General features: G+C 38.7%; 4 protein-coding genes across 7 annotated transcripts; 2 read left to right on the forward strand and 2 right to left on the reverse strand.

Moving 5' to 3' along the window:
• The first annotated feature begins 1,632 nt into the window (after window positions 1-1,632).
• LOC126622165 (uncharacterized) lies at window positions 1,633-4,750 on the forward strand. 2 transcript variants are annotated; one of them, XM_050290832.1, is made up of 9 exons: window positions 1,633-1,904; window positions 2,006-2,075; window positions 2,339-2,557; window positions 2,902-3,083; window positions 3,181-3,355; window positions 3,448-3,659; window positions 3,768-3,893; window positions 3,978-4,112; window positions 4,181-4,750. In XM_050290832.1, exons 1-9 carry the CDS (start codon window positions 1,886-1,888, stop codon window positions 4,522-4,524), a joined length of 1,482 nt encoding a protein of 493 aa, XP_050146789.1. In that variant the 5' UTR covers window positions 1,633-1,885; the 3' UTR covers window positions 4,525-4,750. The 2 variants fall into 2 exon arrangements, with proteins under 2 accessions (XP_050146789.1, XP_050146787.1); XM_050290830.1 differs by having other exon boundaries at window positions 1,636-1,904; window positions 3,981-4,072; window positions 4,181-4,545.
• A 72-nt stretch (window positions 4,751-4,822) lies between these two features.
• Window positions 4,823-8,349, reverse strand: LOC126622164 (GTP cyclohydrolase 1-like). Its single transcript, XM_050290829.1, has 2 exons — window positions 7,408-8,349; window positions 4,823-6,354 (listed from the first exon to the last, which is right to left on the reverse strand). Exons 1-2 carry the CDS (start codon window positions 7,619-7,621, stop codon window positions 5,186-5,188), a joined length of 1,383 nt encoding a protein of 460 aa, XP_050146786.1. The 5' UTR covers window positions 7,622-8,349; the 3' UTR covers window positions 4,823-5,185.
• A 4,037-nt stretch (window positions 8,350-12,386) lies between these two features.
• LOC126622166 (uncharacterized) lies at window positions 12,387-13,507 on the forward strand. The gene is made up of 3 exons (XM_050290833.1): window positions 12,387-12,710; window positions 12,968-13,101; window positions 13,248-13,507. Exons 1-3 carry the CDS (start codon window positions 12,427-12,429, stop codon window positions 13,298-13,300), a joined length of 471 nt encoding a protein of 156 aa, XP_050146790.1. The 5' UTR covers window positions 12,387-12,426; the 3' UTR covers window positions 13,301-13,507.
• Window positions 13,390-16,962, reverse strand: LOC126622167 (cyclin-C1-1-like). Of its 3 annotated transcripts, XM_050290834.1 has the most exons (8): window positions 15,937-16,960; window positions 15,595-15,634; window positions 15,461-15,505; window positions 14,731-14,840; window positions 14,498-14,618; window positions 14,305-14,331; window positions 13,972-14,140; window positions 13,390-13,678 (listed from the first exon to the last, which is right to left on the reverse strand). In XM_050290834.1, exons 1-8 carry the CDS (start codon window positions 15,944-15,946, stop codon window positions 13,574-13,576), a joined length of 627 nt encoding a protein of 208 aa, XP_050146791.1. In that variant the 5' UTR covers window positions 15,947-16,960; the 3' UTR covers window positions 13,390-13,573. The 3 variants fall into 3 exon arrangements, 1 of the variants encoding a protein (XP_050146791.1); XR_007623352.1 differs by having other exon boundaries at window positions 13,972-14,331; window positions 14,498-14,612; window positions 14,727-14,840; window positions 16,465-16,962; XR_007623351.1 differs by having other exon boundaries at window positions 13,972-14,331; window positions 14,498-14,612; window positions 14,727-14,840; window positions 15,595-16,962.
• Between the last annotated feature and the right edge of the window lie 504 nt (window positions 16,963-17,466).

The following is a 17,466-nucleotide window of genomic DNA, read 5'->3' on the forward strand; positions in this document are numbered from 1 at the left end:
CGTGATCTTTCTCTGGACTCGCCATACTGACTTCTAGAGTGAGTATGTCGGAATGTTTCCGAGTCCCCAGTACCTTCATATTCTTCTGGGACTTGTTGCCCCTTCTCTAGATTGGCAGCTGGCCTGGGTCGTGGAAGAGGACCGAGTCTTTCAGAAACCCTTGGGTCATTGATCTTCGAGCTTATGTGGATGGGATTCTCTCGACGTTGCTTTAGGAAGTCTCGACAATCGCGATAGACAGCTTTTGATCCTTCCGCACCCTCTGTGAGGAGGTGTTTTCCTCTACTTCTCCTGCTTCGGGTTGAAGCAGCTGGGTTGAGAGAAGTCTCATGTTGATTATCACATTGATGTATAGCTCGATCCCTATCAGGGATGTCCGTGTCGGATATCGGCGACCCTCCGTGTTGGGGGGCATTCATTTGATTGTTGACCTCAACAGGGGCGACGAGCTTATGTGTTTGAGCTTGCCTAGCCTCGTGAAGCATCTCGAAAAGTTTTTCATATTGTTCCTGGAGGACTTCATTCTTCATCGCTATCTTATTGTTCTGAACCTCTAGCTCATCGACTTTAGCTTGAAGAGTAACTCTATTTCCTTCCTGCTTTCGTTGCTTCATACTAGGTCTAGCGGGGGTGTCATTCTGTGTGCTGTGGCTTCTTTCGCTCCCCATATCGGAGAGAGATGCTTGGCCAAAAGAAAGTGTACGAGCGGTGGAAACCAGCTTAACAAAGCTGAAGAGAGTGGGAGTAAGTGTCTTTCCCACAGACGGCGCCAAATGTTGATGCACAAAATCAGCGAGGACTTTGGTACAACAGAAAGTGTCAGGTTTTGTGACCTTCGCTTGGTTGCTTCGGTCACTAGTGAGGATAAGTACGTAAATGAATAGAGACAGAGAAGCAAACACAGGATGTACGTGGTTCACCCAGATTGGCTACGTCCACGGAGTAGAGGAGTTCTCATTAATTGTGAAGGGTTTACACAAATACATAGGTTCAAGCTCTGGTTTAGTGAGTTCTAGTGAATAGTTTAGTACAAAATGACATTAGAGATTATTGTGGGAGTATGACCCCTATTTATAGAAGAGAGTTTCTAGTTTTGTTCTGTCATTGACACGTGTCATGTTGTGATTGGCTTCTGATGTTGACACGTGTCGCGCTGTGATTGGCTTCTGATGTCGACACGTGTCGCGCTGTGATTGGCCTCCTGGTTGAAGGGAAGCTCTTCTGGATCCTTGACGGTATAACGTTGACCGGTGCTCAGTAGTTTCAGGATTGATCAAGTATGGTACAAACAAGAAGTATTAAGAAGTGTATAAATACTATTGAATGTACTTGCTTAATTGCTAAGAAATTAATACGTTGAAGTTTTCCGTTCTTTACTTCTCTCTCTAAAACCTCTCGAGTTCTCTCTCTCTCACTACATTTCAGAAGGTTAAAAGAAATGGCCGAACCGGATCGTGCGCACCCTTACGTTTGCAATTTGACTGTTACGATGAAAAAAAAGATTAATTAAAAGGAAAGCATCAATCAACGGTGTCATGCCCAACACGTGGCAGGTGCGCCGTCTTTGTCAACCTGGTTTCTTAACTATCAAATCTTCCTTCCTTTAAAACATTCTGCTAATTTAGTTACTTTTTGAGCTTGTTCATTTGTCAGTAATGAAGAAATAAAAGGTTGAATAATTCAGAATGGAAAAAAAATTTAAAGAAATTGAGTTAACACCTTCCTTAGTTAATTTGACATTTTCATTACGGATTTTAGATGGGGAAGTAGTAGTCATGGATGGAACCTAAAACAAACGAGACCTTTATTCCTTCTCCCTCTCCTCCCTCTCTCTCTCTCTCTCTCTCTCTCTCTCTCTGAAGACTGCAACTCGCAGCGAGCTGACATGGGTGGCGATGGCGGAGGTGAGTTATCAGCTCATCCATAAGCCATATATGGCTTTTTCACATGTGATTTGGGTAAGTAAAGTTAATAACCGACTATTTCCCTAATGGTAAAAATACAGTTACTGGGGAACAAGAAGAAGACTCCTCACTCAGCGAAGATTCCTCCCAACTCTCATCACAACTTCTAAGGTACCTCATGGATTCCCACACTCCCATTAGTTCTCTCGTTTTCTTACTTCCTGTTTCGTTCCTGAGAAAATATGATGAAACAGAAATGATCAAAATTGGTTTTGAACTATAGGACTAGATTCTCGGAAATCATTTTTCAGTTTCTTGTTTGTAGCGTTATGAACGCGAAAACAGAAACTGGGTTTGTAGAAGTCTGATCAAATTTATGTCTGTTTGTGAAAGTTTGAAACTTTAAAGTGGGTTCTGGTTTTTCAATGGGGCAGAAATGGTGTGAGCATGAATATGGAGGATGATGCAGTGGATGAACAAACTGGGCCGGGTTTTCGAAAATTTTGCGGAGTGGGAAGTCAAATTTCTTCCGCTTCTTTGGATTTTGAAGCCGATCAGAGGATGGAAAATGTTTATAGGAAGATTTTGCAGAGTTATGATGACTTGCGGATTCGAAGCAAAGATTTGGAAGAAGCCAAGAGCAAAATCTTGAGGTACAATATTTGTTTAGTACGAGACCTTTCGATTTAAGATTTATGTGCGTATCAGAACGATTCCAGTACTTCGCAAGATGTTTTGTCCTGAAATTCCTCGGGCTATACGCATGTTATTTGTAATGTGTGTCAAAGATACGCTCTTTTTCTATTTGTGGTCAGTATGGTTGAACAGTAACTCGTTGAGATTGATGTAGAATTTTCAGAAATTAAGGCCTTTTTTTGGTATCATTTTAGGACTTAACGATATAGGTAATCTTCTGTGTTTAGTACTTTTTATTGTTTATATTGGCTAGATTGGTTATGTGGTTGCTTGAAGTGATGTGGTCTCATGGATTTAACAGCTACACCCCCGGTGCGTGGATTGATAGAGTAGGTGCTGTGAAACCGAGGGACTATGATGTGCCAAATACAACAACACTTTTATTGGTTGGTCCAAAAGGATCTGGAAAGAGCAGTCTTGTAAATAGAATCTCGAAGGTGTTTGAAGATGACAAGTTTGCCTCGGAAAGAGCCCAAGTATCATGTATGGCTTCAGTTGTGAATCATGAAAGACGCTTATTTGAAAATGAACTTAGTTATGTATGTTCCACAGCTTAACCTGGATTGTTTCATTGTGCCAGATAATTCATCTCTTGGAGATGGAACCTTTTTCCTGCATGAATATATGATGCCAAGATGTTCGAGTTCTTTTTGCCTTTATGATACTCGTAGTTTGTCTGATAATTCACCTGAAAACATAAAAATACTGAAGCATTGGATGGAACATGGTGTTCGTCATGGGGAGCTTGTTGTCAGGTCTGCATTTCCAAGTCTGTACATCCGTCTCATTTTGGCTTTACGAATTTGTTTACTTTCGTTCACTTAAATTGATCTCAATTGACTCTCAGGGATTCAGACAGTCCAAGTTTGAGGAACACAATGATGTACAAAGATCGTGATGATGGTTATCTGTCCAGTGAGATCAAGAACGTTAATTTTGTCATATTTGTTGTTAATGGCCTTTCAGTTCTGAAATCAATGGAAAGCAATGAAGATGCAGAGACACAATATACTGAAATGATCGCCTCAGCTTTCAAATCTCGATACTTGGCATTTAAAGGTATTTGGATATTGAGGTTTTATGACTCTTTATTTCAATAGTCGAAGGGAAGTGTTGGAAGATTGAATTTAAGGTGTTTAGTCACTACCTCTCCATTTTTTCTTCCAGATGATAAACCCCTTCTTGTTGTTACACATGGTGATTTACTTTCACTTGATGAATGTGCTCGTGTTCGTGTCCATTTGGGAGAACTGCTTGGTATTCCTCCTACAACTCAAATTTTTGACATCCCAGGTGAACCTTGAAGTTATCCTCTTCTCCGTTATGGTTTTCATATTAATTAGTTTTTAGAAAGTTTGATGTTTCTCTTTGTGCTAGTAGAAAGCAGTGATGCAGTAACTCAGTTGACAATAGTTGACATGATACGCTATTCGCTTGAGCATGCCGAGAAAAATCTTCCTCGTAAAAGAAAGGTCAGTACTTTTGCAAACACTGATGGAATCTGTCATCTGTGTGCTGTCATCTTTCCCAAATCTTTCCAGTACCTTGTTGGTTTGCTGATTGTGGTTAATTACATGCAGGTCGAAACTTTCTCACTGTTATCATGTATGCTCCTGCTAATATTCTTCAGCACGGCTACTGCCCTTGGCCTCAAGCGCATATTCAACATTGCCATGTCCCTTCACCGCAAGCACACATTCACAATAACCCCTCACCGCCTTCATCCACTTCGCTCGAAGAGCATATTCAGCGTGATCCTTCGGCGGAAGAGCATATCGACAATAGCCCCTTGCCGAGAGTAGAACTTCGTAATAGTAAAACGAAACTTCAGAATATCCGGATCGACTGGAGTAAAATCCGACACTTGTGGTTAGACGACAGGATCGAATGGAGTAAAATCCGACACTTGTGGTTAGACGAATAAGTTAATTTGTTTCAGTGTCTTATAATTCACTCCTACACGGTATAATCACGTTGTTCCGACACTTCTGTGTATATGCGCCTGTTAAGTGCTCATGTTTATATGGTTTTGTAATTTATTTTCACTTTCAATCTGTTTCGCTTGCAGCGAACGCCCTTGTTGATAATGTTGTTCATTCTCTGTATTGTATTAATATTACTCAAAGTTCTATTTACGCGTATTTTCCGAAGATTCATACACTCAAAATACATTTGCTCCAAGTAGTAATGGTGTTTCTGTTGATGAGTAAATAGAATCAATCTGAAAAACTGTTGAACGTATTATTCGTATTCAGCATTCTTCCTTCGTATTCCAGAAAAGGAACAAGCACAAAAAAGCACCGAGAAAACATAATCTTTGAAACAACGACAGGCCTTGGAATCTTGCAAGGGCTTATGCTACAGACGGTAGAAGAAGATAAAAGACCAAAACTTTGGAGTCCTCGAATCAAAACTTCAACACCCGCCAACACCAAAAATGGGCAAGACTACCGAGATTTGCTCGGAGGACATCCTTGATCTTCAACTTATCACGGTCAAGCTGGTACGATGGCTAATCAAATGCCTCGCAAAGAAATAGCGTGAGAAAAATAGATATCTTCATAAAATTTGTTGATGAACTAGGATCATCGTCCTGAAACGGAGGTGTTTGGAATGCTCTGCATAAACTTGGCTCTTGCAGCAGGGTCAGTTGAAAATCGACCCAGTACAGCAATTGTTGCTGTACTGCTTCCAAACTTCTCGATTCCTCTAGAGATCATACAGGTGTGGCTAGCCTCCACAACCACAATCACATCTCCACCTAACAGTGGTGATATCATCTCTGCTATCTGTCGTGTGAGTCTTTCTTGTACTTGGAGCTTAAAGCCGTAAAAACACACGATCGATTGCAAAAGAGATTTTCCAATGGGATTGGATCCTTCGGTGCACATAAATCCTATATGCACAACACCGTAGAAAGGAAGTAGATGATGCTCACACTGTGACCAGAATGACAAGTTCAGCTCGGAATGGATGTGCTTTCCCTTGAAGCTATCTCCATTGTCAGAAACAAAGCCATTCAGCTTCATATTGAAGTTACTATTTTGGAAGTTCATCAACCACTTCACAAAACGAGCAGGTGTTCCTACAAGCTCCTTCCTTAATGGGTCTTCACCCAGCGACCTAAGAATTGAAGCTACTGCAGTGACCATTCCCGGATTGACAGATTCCATCTTGAAGGCAGCAATTGCACCTACAGAAGATCGAGATGGACACCAATGGTGATCACTAGTGTCTGTCACGCGAGTTTTCTCCACATTTATGCCTCTGAATCTCAGCAGACTCCAAAAATCAGCCCAAATATTGGCATTTTCATTTTCAAAGACTCCTGAACCTGAGCTGACCAGTAACTCTACCCATCCTTGGTGGTTCGAGTCAAGAAAAACTGATTCCAGATTTGGGAAATGGACGTGCAAACATTGGAGTACGACTGCAACACCTGCTGGTTTGATTCCATGCTGCAAAGCTGAACACACTTCATCTGCTAGACGCTGGGGATCTTGGAGACGTTTTGCAAACACATCAGCTACTCGAGAGAGCTTGCTTAAGCCTACAACCCGTTGACCAGAAGGGACATAACCCACATGACATTTAACCTGGAACGGTAGCATACAAGATTCACAATACGAGAAGAGGTCAAGATCTCGAACGACTACAAGTCCACCAGCTCCTCCAGCATGACCAACTGCATTGTCCAGACCAGCTTCAGGAAATAAAGCACCTTGCACAATGTCCTTAACCTTTTGTCTGTAACCTGGGAAATAATTAAGGTTTCCGAATCAGTACTTGGGATAGCTTCACTTTTAAGTGAATATTTTAAAAGAAATCAGCACCACCAATATCATCCATGTCATATTAAAAGCACGTGAATGAATCAGGAAACATGCTTCATGCTGCATAAAGAATCAATCTGAAACGGCAATTGGGAACAACTTCTTAACTTGGAGATAACACACACGCACACACATACATATATGCCAACGAAGAACTTAGCCTCATAAAGAGTTGGAGCACAATTCCTCACCCATAACAACCTAGAAACAGAAGCAATTCTAGATGTTTTTGGTAGCCATGATGGATAAACTTAGACTACGCGTATAGAGAAAAAAAGATGATTAAAAGGAATAAAAAATAGGAGGGAAAATAAGCTCAGCATCTAGCTTCCAATAAATTACAGAGTTAGCATTCCAAAAGAAAAGTCTTATGTTTTTGAAGTTCCAAAAGAAGATGATCCGTGTACTGCAAGTCCGAAAAATGCATACAATTGCCATCCTGAAATCTGAGGTCAGAGTTTTCGAGGTCAATAAGTTGCGGAAGGCGGCTGCAAGCAGGAAGCATTTTGTATCGTTGCTAACAATTTCCAGAATAAGGTTAATCCAGGAACTTGATCCATGGGAATAGTGTCAAAAGCTTGAAACAGTTAACACACAACGTCAAAAGTTAAGTAAAACCACTTCCTACCAATATAGGCCCACCATGATTGCAATGACAGCCGTTTTCGTGACAGGATCCTCTTTCATATGGAGTCCCAATACTTGGAACACGACTAGTTTGGTACTAACATGAAAATTCCACATTATTGAACAAAGATTGACAACTAAATCCAAATGCTACCAACTACCCAAAACCCTCAACAATTCAAAGGTACTACAAAAACTAATGAAAGAACGAAAATTCAGAACAATGGCCCACACAATAACACAACAAAAATCAGAAAATCTAAGACGGGAAAAAACAACTTAAATAAAAGAACTGAACAAAAGTTTAAAAATCGTCTTTGTCAAACAAAAGTTAGGAGAGTAATTACCCCTTGTTCCTTCTCTGAGGGCCTTCGCAACCCGAAAAGGCGTCTTCTTCAAGCCTTCTCTGTTAACATCCTCCCCCAAGCCCTGCATGAGAACTTTGACAGCATCCTCAATAGCTATGGTTTCGGGTTCTTCCTCGAAACTCAGCTCAATGCAACCCAGCTTCACTCCATTCTCAAGCTCCGAGCAGAAATGCCCCTCATCCAAAGCGCCCATTGACAGACCTCCAAATCCAAAAACAGCACCGACCCAGATCCCAAATTCCAAATCCCCAAAACACAAAGCGAAATCAATCGAAATTGAAGGTGCCCAGATGAAGAAAATAAAAATCAAATCTTTCAAAAAAGCAGCGATGAATCAATGAAAACACTCAAAACGAGAGCTACCCAGATGGACCAAAGAGAGAAAAACCAATAATCCGAGGTACCCAGATGAAGAAATTAACAAAAAGTCAAACTATTGAGTTCAAAAACAAGGATAGAGAAGCAGAAAAAACAGAGAGGAGTGGAGGTATAAAGGGAGGATGCTAAAGGCTTAAGGGGATGGGAGAAGGAAACGTAGGGCTGGGTCTTATGTAGGAATGTGTGGATCTTCGTCTCTGAGGATTTGGGAATCTCTCATCAGAATGTGGGACCCGACCCAATTGCCCACATGAGGGGAGAAGAGAGAGGGGCTGTGATTTGGGGTTTGGGGCTCTCTGTTTTTTTGTACGGGACCGAAGGACCTGGGTCGGTTCGGTTGTGTCTGCTCAGTTCTCTTCTGTCAATGCAGATATATATGTGTATATATAGGCCATAAAGAGAGAGAGATAGGTGTGTGATTAGAACATTTGACGCTCATACAAGTCAGAGCACCAAAAGCAAAGAACGCAGATACGGTGTTTGCCTATTGGCCTATTGGTATGGAATAGTACCTTTCACCAACCCACCACCACCAAAGAAGACATTACCACTCCCACCAACCGCAGATCTCGGATCTCTACTTTGGTTTTTGCTCTTTCGTGTTTATATACAAATAGAAAACAAACATGTTAATTAATATTTAAATAATAATTTAATATCAACAACCATATTATTTGGTTTAAAAATTTTGGTTTTCATAGTATTATTTTCCTTGTATTCTATATGACGTTTGTACTCTATTTTTATTTAACACGAGAAGTTTTTTAGCACGACCATAAGTCAGCATTATGGTGTTACTAATTTATATATTTTATGATTAATATAGTAACTTACCACCACCTAACGATAGTTTTAGTTTTCATTATCTTAAGAAGAAAAACATAGCTATGAGACGAGAGAGAGAAAAAAATATAAACAATATACAGTATGGTGCACAAAAATTTCTCTCGTTAGAGCAACTCCACCATTGGAGCCCTTACCCCTGGCAATCCACTATTGAATCCACCATATTGAACAGTAACTGCCTTTAATGAATAGTAACTACCATTAATGAACAGTAATTACATTTTGCATCTCCACCTTTGGAGCCCCCCTAGCAATAGGTAATAAAATAGTAGTTTTTTTGTTTGTTTAAATAATATAAAATATAAAAAAAACTAGGAAATGGGGCTGTAGGGCCTCGGGCTGACACAAAAAACAATAAAAAAATGTCTTGGCCCTCGGGCTGCAGGCCTGTCAACTCTCCACCCCCCTTGTGCTCGGGCTCCCACCCTCACTCGGGCCCTCCATGGCTGGAGAAGAATCAACCGGCCCTCGGGCCCCTTCCTGCAGCCCGTCCCCCGAGCAAAGTAGAAGGCTGGAGTTGCTCTTAGTGTTTCAACGATGGCAATGGCAATGGCAATGACAATGTCAATTTTTTTTTTTTCTTTTGGTGGATAGCAATTTATGCATATACAATTTATTCTATTTTTTCTTCTGATAAGATATTGGTGGTTGGCAAAGGTTTTATTTGTATGCATACTTTATTCTAGAGGATCTAAGAGAAAGATGTAAAGTATATAAAGTTGATATTAGTGGTTGCCAAAGGTTTTAATGTTGATGGGTGTCGCAAGGGGAATGCCAACTTCATTGGGGTTGGTGGTGTTCTCAGAAATTTGTCGAGGGCATGGATTTCTGGTTTTTTGTGTTAATCTTGGTTGAGGTAAAATTCTATGTGTTGAAGTTTGGGGTGTTCTTATTGAGCTACAACTTGCATGAAATAATGGAATTAAGAAGATTATGGTATAATCGAATTCTGCTCTTACGGTTCAATTGATTTCAAATGCAAAAGTGATAATCATCTTCTGGGAAGTTTAGTATTGAGTTATTGTGCCCTTATGCACCAAAGTTGGTCTTGTAAAATTCATAATATCTATCATGAAAAGAATTTTGTTGATGATTTGGCTCGTTTGGATTTGTCATGCAGTTTGGATCAAGTGTTTTTTGAACAAGCTCCTCCTTCTTATCATCGGTTGCTAATTACAGATATAGATAGAGTCTTGTGGCCTCGTGGTATTCTATTGTAATCTTCCTTTTTTTTTCTTCAGGCCCATGCCCCGTTGTCAAGCAAAAAAAAGTATATAAAGATTATTTTAAAGGGTCAAAAAAAATTATCTTTCACTATTTGGACTAAGCAATGGATGGATGCATCTAACTCGAAATCAATTCTCAATGGCTGGAAATGTCCAAGATTTTTCAACATTTAAGTTAGACTTTTATCCTTCAACATGAGATATTTAGTTATGTTAGACTAGCGGATTCATGACACTACTTTTTTCACACAATTTCAAAACTTGATACTAGATATTTGGTTATGTTTGACCAAAAAGATATATGTTTTTTTTTTGTAGTGTCACGGATTCACCCCCATATGATATATACATATATATTTTCAAGTTCAAATACTTCTCCAATAAAAAAATAAAAAGAATAATAAGGGAGATTAATATACATGTGACATAAATATTATTGTGATTTACCATGGTCCTCTCAAATCCACTTCTTTCATTGACGAGTCGGGTGAACTCTTAGGTTCACTAATCCGACTGTAAAGCGAACTACAATATGTTTAGATGAGGATATATAAATAGAAATGAAATTAAAACAAATTAGTTAGAAAGGAATTACAAAACATTATAAAAATGAAATCGCACTACAAAACATTACGAAGACGGAACTGAAATGAGTTATTTGTGAATCTCTTTCAATGCACTACATTTCTAACTAACTCAGTCTAAGTCCTGTGGCATTTGCAAATCCCTCCATAGATTCATGGATATTATATGGAATCCCTGTATCTCAATTATTTCAAGTGACTTGGGTCAAAGAATAAAAATGATGATGGATGAATAGTACCTTACTTTGTTAGAGCATTTCCAACAAACTAAATGACATAATTGACATAAACTGCCGTAAAGCCAGTACTACAAACAAACTATCCACAAATCACTTTTAGATTTTTCTAGAAGTAATCTTAAACAAACTCATAGTCTGACACATATGGAAATAGCTTTTATCATGAACGTAAAATTTATGCATACAGTTCAAACTCTTGTTTATATGCAACAAAAAATGTTTCCAGTAAAAAGTTGCCTATTTTCCAAAAGTATATTCTATTTTGTCATATCTTATTGGTTATCAAAGTTTTTTTTGTCTTTTTTTTTCACCAAATTTTTTTGTTGTTATTTTGAAAGCAATGCCACATTTTAAAAAGTATGGTATGGTACTGAATTTAAGAGGTAAATGCAAAGTGTATAAAGTTAATTCTATCCTTTAGTGGTTGTCAGAGATTTCATAAAATGTTAAATATGGTATGATCTTGGCACAAGAGTGATGGGCTCGTTTGGATGTGTTTTTAAAATAATTGAAAGCGCTTTTAGAGAAAATGTTTTTTGGTTCCAAAAGCACTTAAAGTGTTTTCTGCAAGAAACACCAGTTATGTGCTTTTTTCAAGAAGCACTTTAAGTGCTTTTTTCATAATTTACTTGCATTTTTACTAAGGATTGGTTCCAAAAACATTTTCACCATAAACGCTTTCAGTTATTTTTAAAACACATTCAAACGAGATGGCATAACATTTATATTTTATTATGATTAATTAGCACTATTATTAAGAAATCACGGATGTTTAAAGAATCTCATATGTTTAGCAACTGAAATTTGGTCATGTGATATTTATCTCATCAATGCTGAAAGAAGTGTTTAAGTTCGAAGTCTTTTCGTAGAATATCTCTTAACTATTTTTGAAGTAACTGAGGTTGAATATCAAAGATAGTAATGATTATTAACCTTACCAACCGAATCTCCCCATCGTACTCCAATTTCAAATGGGGTTCGTGCTTTTTCTTATGAGAGCGATATTGCGTAGGAAGAGTCATTTGCAACCTTGAAATTTGCAACCTTGAATGCACGATAAACACATATAGATTATAGAGTGAGACGTTCAACCCTATATACGACTCTTCACATGTCTTTTGTTAGTGGTTAGGACTTCACAATGACTATGTTTGAATGAGAGAAATAAACTTGAAATTTTGATAAAAATCAGATTTATAAATTGACATGCGCTAATTCCTTTGTTTGGATTCATAAACATAGAAACTTAGAATTTCCACGTGGATAAAAAAACTTGAAATTTGAGACCTCCAATTCCTAAGTTTAAATTTAATGTAAATAGGTGTTATTTTCCAATTTATATGATTGAGAGTTTAAATAACAAATTATGTATTCAATTTTTGTCATTTTAAAATTTCTTAATAATCTTAAATTTCTTCATCTAAATATAGTGTAAGTATTTATCTGAATAAAAAAGTGATTGCTCTTAATTAACTGAACTACGATACTTATTGCGGTTTCATGTTTCTATTCTCACTTGGAAGGTTTATAGAAGTGGCTTATGGTAACCCACTAATCTATAAAAGCCCATTTACACTTGGATTAAGAATGATCGAGTTGGACCAGATCGGCCGGACCCAGCCCATTTGGCCACCGTATTATTTCAACCCATATCTAGTTCGGATCTTGAAACTTGAATTCACACCATCCAGCTGCCCATCGCTGATCAGTCTTCCAACAAAACCCATGGATCCTCAACATGGATGCAGGCCATGGAGGCCATGCTTGCTTCACCATCCCCACCACCACCTCCACCACCATCACCACCGCCACCCTTTATTCCTCTGCCCTCTCCATCACCACCTACACTGCCGCCACCATAACCACCACTTGCACCATCTCCGCCCCAATTTTGCGTCTTTTCCTCAAAACCCAGAACCCCCAGCTGCCGCCGCCATTCCTTTCCCAACCCATATGAATTCGGAACCTTCTGAGTTCAAAGAAGCGCACTACGACGATCCTACCTCTCTGTAAGTAGCTTCAGCTTCTTTGCTTCAAGGTCTAAGTATGGTTTTGGCCCCTCTAGTTCTATTTAATTGCTGCAATTCTTAGAGAATAGCTTAATTCCGCCATTTATTTTTCTTCAATGGAATTAACAATGTGAGATGAATGCATCTGGCGTTTTTACACCTCAAGAAACTCCAATTTAGGTCCACACGTGCCGGATGCAAGCAATTGTCCTCGATTCGGCAATTCAAGATTTGGTTTCTGATCATTTTGTTAACAGGACATTGCCGGAGCAGACGCATGGTGAAATCGGTGATGGTGTGTTGGAAGAGGAAGAGGATGATGAACCGATTTTCGTCTTAACAGACGAGTGGAAGGAGTTTTTTGCAAAATCTGAAGCTAAGAGGAAACTAGGTACTCTTTTCTCAGTCTCTCTGTTCTCTACTCTTTCACTTCACCTGAGGAAAATTATTGTTCTTGTGCGCGGAGATCACTTCCCTTGCATCTCGAGAACATTGACTTGTATAATATCATTGTGTGCTTGGTGTATGTAATAACAGAGAAGCAGCAGGCCAAGAAGAAGAAGGCAAAAGATAAACAGAGTCAAGAGTGAAATCATAAGTTTCCTTTGTCTACGAGTCTCTGACTTGTAAGTGGCGATTTTTTTTCTTTTTTTTTTTTGAAATATTGGCAACGATGAAATGTTGAAGTAATTTTTGTAGAAAAATGTAGCAATTATGCCAGAGAAAACCCTAATGTGACTCCAATGTTCATCGAAAGGAAGCTTTCGGATATATATGACACTATTGTTCTCCCAGAAGGTTACCGTTGATAGAGTTCTTCGTACATTGACCGGCTGTGCTAGCGGGAAGGCTTGTCCGGCCATCTATGGTTTGTAGGCTAGCTTGTTGAGTGCAGCATTAAACCTTTCCTCCGGGATCATGCGGTGGTTTTCGTAGAAATCTAATATCTCCATTGATATGTTTTTCACCTGTCAAAATATGCGTTACAATTAATTCCCAGCGTACGAACAGAAAGAGAGCACGCTACACTTATTTGTTATTACCAACTCTAGACTACGATGATATGCTAAATGCAGATGCAACAACTCTATTTGGTCAGAGAAACCTGATTTATAAACCGATCCCTCGAGCGTAGGAGATATGCTAAATGCAATCAAATGATGGACCCAATTAGGGTTGCGCCTTAAACAGATCAAAGGTCTTTTTTCTCTTTTTATGCATAATCATAAGGAAACGATGCAGAAACATCCGGAAGACTCACCACATTCAAGTCCACACGAAGCTCTTCAAACCATGCTGCGGTATCTTTATCTCTAAGTACGCTAGCGATGCATATGCAAGCTAAAGCAATCAGGTATGGAGGATGTACAAGTGCAAGGCCCATCTTGTACGTATCATTTACAACTCCCCTGTATATAAAAAATGTCAAGGTTACCTCACGTTTAATTTCTACAGAGTGCGACGCTTATCAGAAACACCAAAGAGGCATTTCTATATGAAAACCCCTCGACAACAAGCGGAGCCCTAAAGAAACAGCCCCCAAATAACAAGGCTACGGGTTGTGGGTTTCTGGAGATGATGTATAGAATATGTATCGTTTAAGCCTGCATCTTGAAGCAACCTGGAAAGAAATGGAGTGAAACGGTTTTAAGTAATAATCGAGGGAAATTAAAGAGAAAATTACTGTAGTTAGAGCGTTATCAAGGTGGGAACTAAGCACTAGCAGGTAAAGAGAGATTCATCTTTGCAAGCATCCGCTCATCAAAACTGACAGAAAAAGTACGTACTGAGACAACGAACGATAAGGATAGTATACAACCAGATAATAGTTGAGAGCTTCTAAAATCTTCATTTCCATTTCAAGTATGTCTTTGACCTCATATCTATACTTATCATCTAAATCTGTAAAAGAAATGTGGCAGATTGCCGTCAGTGCTTCAATATAAATAGAACGACAAGTAAATCATAACAAAAATTGGAGAAAGGCATCTATTATTTCCAGGAACAATTACTTACAAATCTTTTTTTATATAAAATACTAGAAGTTTAGCTTGCCTTGTGCTTTCTTCCGCTTTAGATGCCAGGCACAGGCAGGTTGGAGCTACGAGACGTGGATCATACATACTCTTCCTGAAGCAATAATGAAACGTTATGCTTGGAAAGAAAAATCACAACTAAAATTCAAAGTGCTGCGATGATAAATTACTAAACGGCAAGACCAAAGAAAGGAATGCCAACAATAACTGTGCAGTGAATTGAGACAAAATTGCGTTGTGAACCCAGAATACAACAATCAGAACAATGCAATCCGTACAATAAAGATTGAACACCCATACGCATGCATACATGGCACTGAACTTTTGGGGGGAATTAAGTACTACAAAGTTGATAAGTTCAGACACTCATCTAAACAACATCTGATAAATAAGTGGGGTGAACAATATGCAGATGAAAACAAACAAACAACAGGCACGTTCAATCATGATTGACAATCAATGAGTCGAGGATATGCGTAGGTTAGCTTAGCTATTGAGATAAATCAGTTCAGAGACAGAAAAAAAAAACGTAGCTTAGCTAAAGAAATTATTAACTTGACAGATATGAACTCAGTTATGAAAGGAAGGATTTGGGGGTTAAGTTTAACAGCCTCAGGACTATCAAAAGAGAACAACCACAAATAAGCAATAAGCCATGAACTTATGGCTAGTGACTGAGCATTTCTCGTACAATATGACAATTAGTTAACGTACTTGGTGTACACACGTCTCATATATGTAACTGCGGTAGCTACAACCCTGAAACCAGTAAATAGGAAATCAGATAGATAGGCAGAAGTGAATTAAGGATTTTCCAGAACATAAGCAGATGAGAAAATTAGCCCGACCTTTGTCTCACTTTTACAAGTTGTGCCAATCTTGATATATCTGAAAGTAAGGAAAAAGGAAAAGAGCAAAAAACGATTAATTTACAGTAAAGCAGATATGAAAAACATAGTGATCAGCAGTATTATGCACGTGCATTTGAGCAACATCCATTAATCTTGTATCAGAAGCTCTATTCCTAAGAGTTCAATTACGTGAAAATAATAACAATATGGTATAAGGATACAAAAAAAGCATCACTTCAGCAAAGAAGATGCCCAAACCAACTTTATAAGATGGTAAGTAGCCAAGAACCATATGACAACTTCTAGGGGAAATGATCATTTAGCAGAGAACCAACTCACACAACCGCATGACAGAACAACAATTTGTTTCTTCTGTCGTTTCGATCCAGTGAAAAGGCTCCAAAGGTTACATTTCATCATTTAGGAATTCTTGATAATCCTGCTAAAAGTTACATTTCTTTCTGTGCATTAACCCAAACAATAATCCGCAATCAAGCACGTTCGGTAATGCATAGTACCATTCGCTGAATTGTTATATCATGATCAAACAAGAATCTGTACATCCATCCCAACGCTCTGATTAACTACAGCTGAACTATCAAATTTTAGTTCTTTTGTATCGATTAGCATGCGAAATTCAATGCAGCTGCCGACTCATACCTAATGAAGTTCTTAAATGCAAGGGCATAAGAAGCTCAATCGAAACCAAGAAAGTTCAACAAAAACGTAACAATTCAGCATCCACCACAGATATAATCAACAAATAACAAAAACCCACGTTGGAAAACACATTTAAACCTACGAAAATCGAAACAAACAACAAAATCAGAAACATGGGAAACAATTTCGGGATCGAAAGGAGCATACTAGTGAGACGAAGTCCAGAAATTGGCAGCCATGTTTTCTTTCCTGGCAGATTTCCAAGTCTGAGTTCCCCCAACTGTCAATTATTCCGCCGTTGAGAACTTCAGATTCTGTTTTCCGGGAAGTTGAAATTGGACTTTGGATTGAGCCCATTTCGTTGACCGGGCCTTGCAACCCATCTCTTTGAATCCAATTCAACCAAAGCGGTCCAACCCAACTAGGAGAAAAAACACAAATGATAATCTACCGACAGAGTTTCACCCTGAGCATAGCGCCCTGCACATGAGCCGACCAAAACCCCTCTCATCCACTCGTTTTAAAGCTGTAAAAATGAAGCTGGAATTGTTGTGGGACATTGTAATGGGATTTTTTTTGCTGGGGATGTCTTTTCACGGCTGTTAGTCCGTGTCTTCGGTAAGATTCTCCTCCAATGTTTATTGTTGATGCGCTCCTAGTGGTTGTCTTTTCATTCTAATGGACTGAGCATGTGCTCCTCTTTGTAATGTTTTTTCCTCTATGAAATGAAAATCGATCGTCTTAAAATGAAGCTAGAATTTGATTGTGTGTTTTCTTTTAAAAATGGACCAGCTGGTGGATTTGTCGCGATAGTCCACAATTTTGAGGACTAAGAAGATTCACAAAAGCATTTTAGCTTCCTTGGCGCGATACACCATTGAGCCTTCCAATTTGGGTTTAAATTTTCATGTCATGGCTTGACTATGGAATATATTTTCCATGTTACTATTGAATTGTTACGTGCTGTAAATTCACTAATGTTATGATGTGTATTAGTGTTATAATGTGTATATTTTTTTTTCTTCGTAATACACCATAGGTTTGAAAGATCAAAGTTGCCATGTGTCAGGATGTCGCGACATTAATGTAAATGTTGCACCCACCTTCATGGACAGACATGAAAGCTCATGGGGACAGATACCCTCACTCAAGTCATTCGTTTGTTAAATTGCATATTATAGTTATATAAATATACATGTGTTATTTTTT

Source organism: Malus sylvestris, chromosome 5, assembly GCF_916048215.2.
Source record: "Malus sylvestris chromosome 5, drMalSylv7.2, whole genome shotgun sequence".
NCBI classification, from domain to species: Eukaryota; Viridiplantae; Streptophyta; class Magnoliopsida; order Rosales; family Rosaceae; genus Malus; species Malus sylvestris.

What these genes read in the sequence shown, in the direction of transcription:
- LOC126622165 (XM_050290832.1), top strand. An exon ending in GCCAAGAGCAAAATCTTGAG is followed by an intron (nt 2,558 to 2,901) that starts GTACAATATTTG and finishes TGGATTTAACAG; the next exon opens with CTACACCCCCGGTGCGTGGA. An exon ending in TCGATACTTGGCATTTAAAG is followed by an intron (nt 3,660 to 3,767) that starts GTATTTGGATAT and finishes TTTTTCTTCCAG; the next exon opens with ATGATAAACCCCTTCTTGTT.
- LOC126622164 (XM_050290829.1), bottom strand. Translation starts at nt 7,621, where the DNA reads ATGGGCGCTTTGGATGAGGGGCATTTCTGCTCGGAGCTTGAGAATGGA. An exon ending in CCTCAGAGAAGGAACAAGGG is followed by an intron (nt 6,355 to 7,407) that starts GTAATTACTCTC and finishes ATTATTTCCCAG; the next exon opens with GTTACAGACAAAAGGTTAAG.
- LOC126622166 (XM_050290833.1), top strand. Translation starts at nt 12,427, where the DNA reads ATGGATCCTCAACATGGATGCAGGCCATGGAGGCCATGCTTGCTTCAC. An exon ending in TACGACGATCCTACCTCTCT is followed by an intron (nt 12,711 to 12,967) that starts GTAAGTAGCTTC and finishes TTTTGTTAACAG; the next exon opens with GACATTGCCGGAGCAGACGC. An exon ending in TGAAGCTAAGAGGAAACTAG is followed by an intron (nt 13,102 to 13,247) that starts GTACTCTTTTCT and finishes ATGTAATAACAG; the next exon opens with AGAAGCAGCAGGCCAAGAAG.
- LOC126622167 (XM_050290834.1), bottom strand. An exon ending in CTTGTAAAAGTGAGACAAAG is followed by an intron (nt 15,506 to 15,594) that starts GTCGGGCTAATT and finishes TACTGGTTTCAG; the next exon opens with GGTTGTAGCTACCGCAGTTA. An exon ending in ATGAGACGTGTGTACACCAA is followed by an intron (nt 14,841 to 15,460) that starts GTACGTTAACTA and finishes TTATTGCTTCAG; the next exon opens with GAAGAGTATGTATGATCCAC.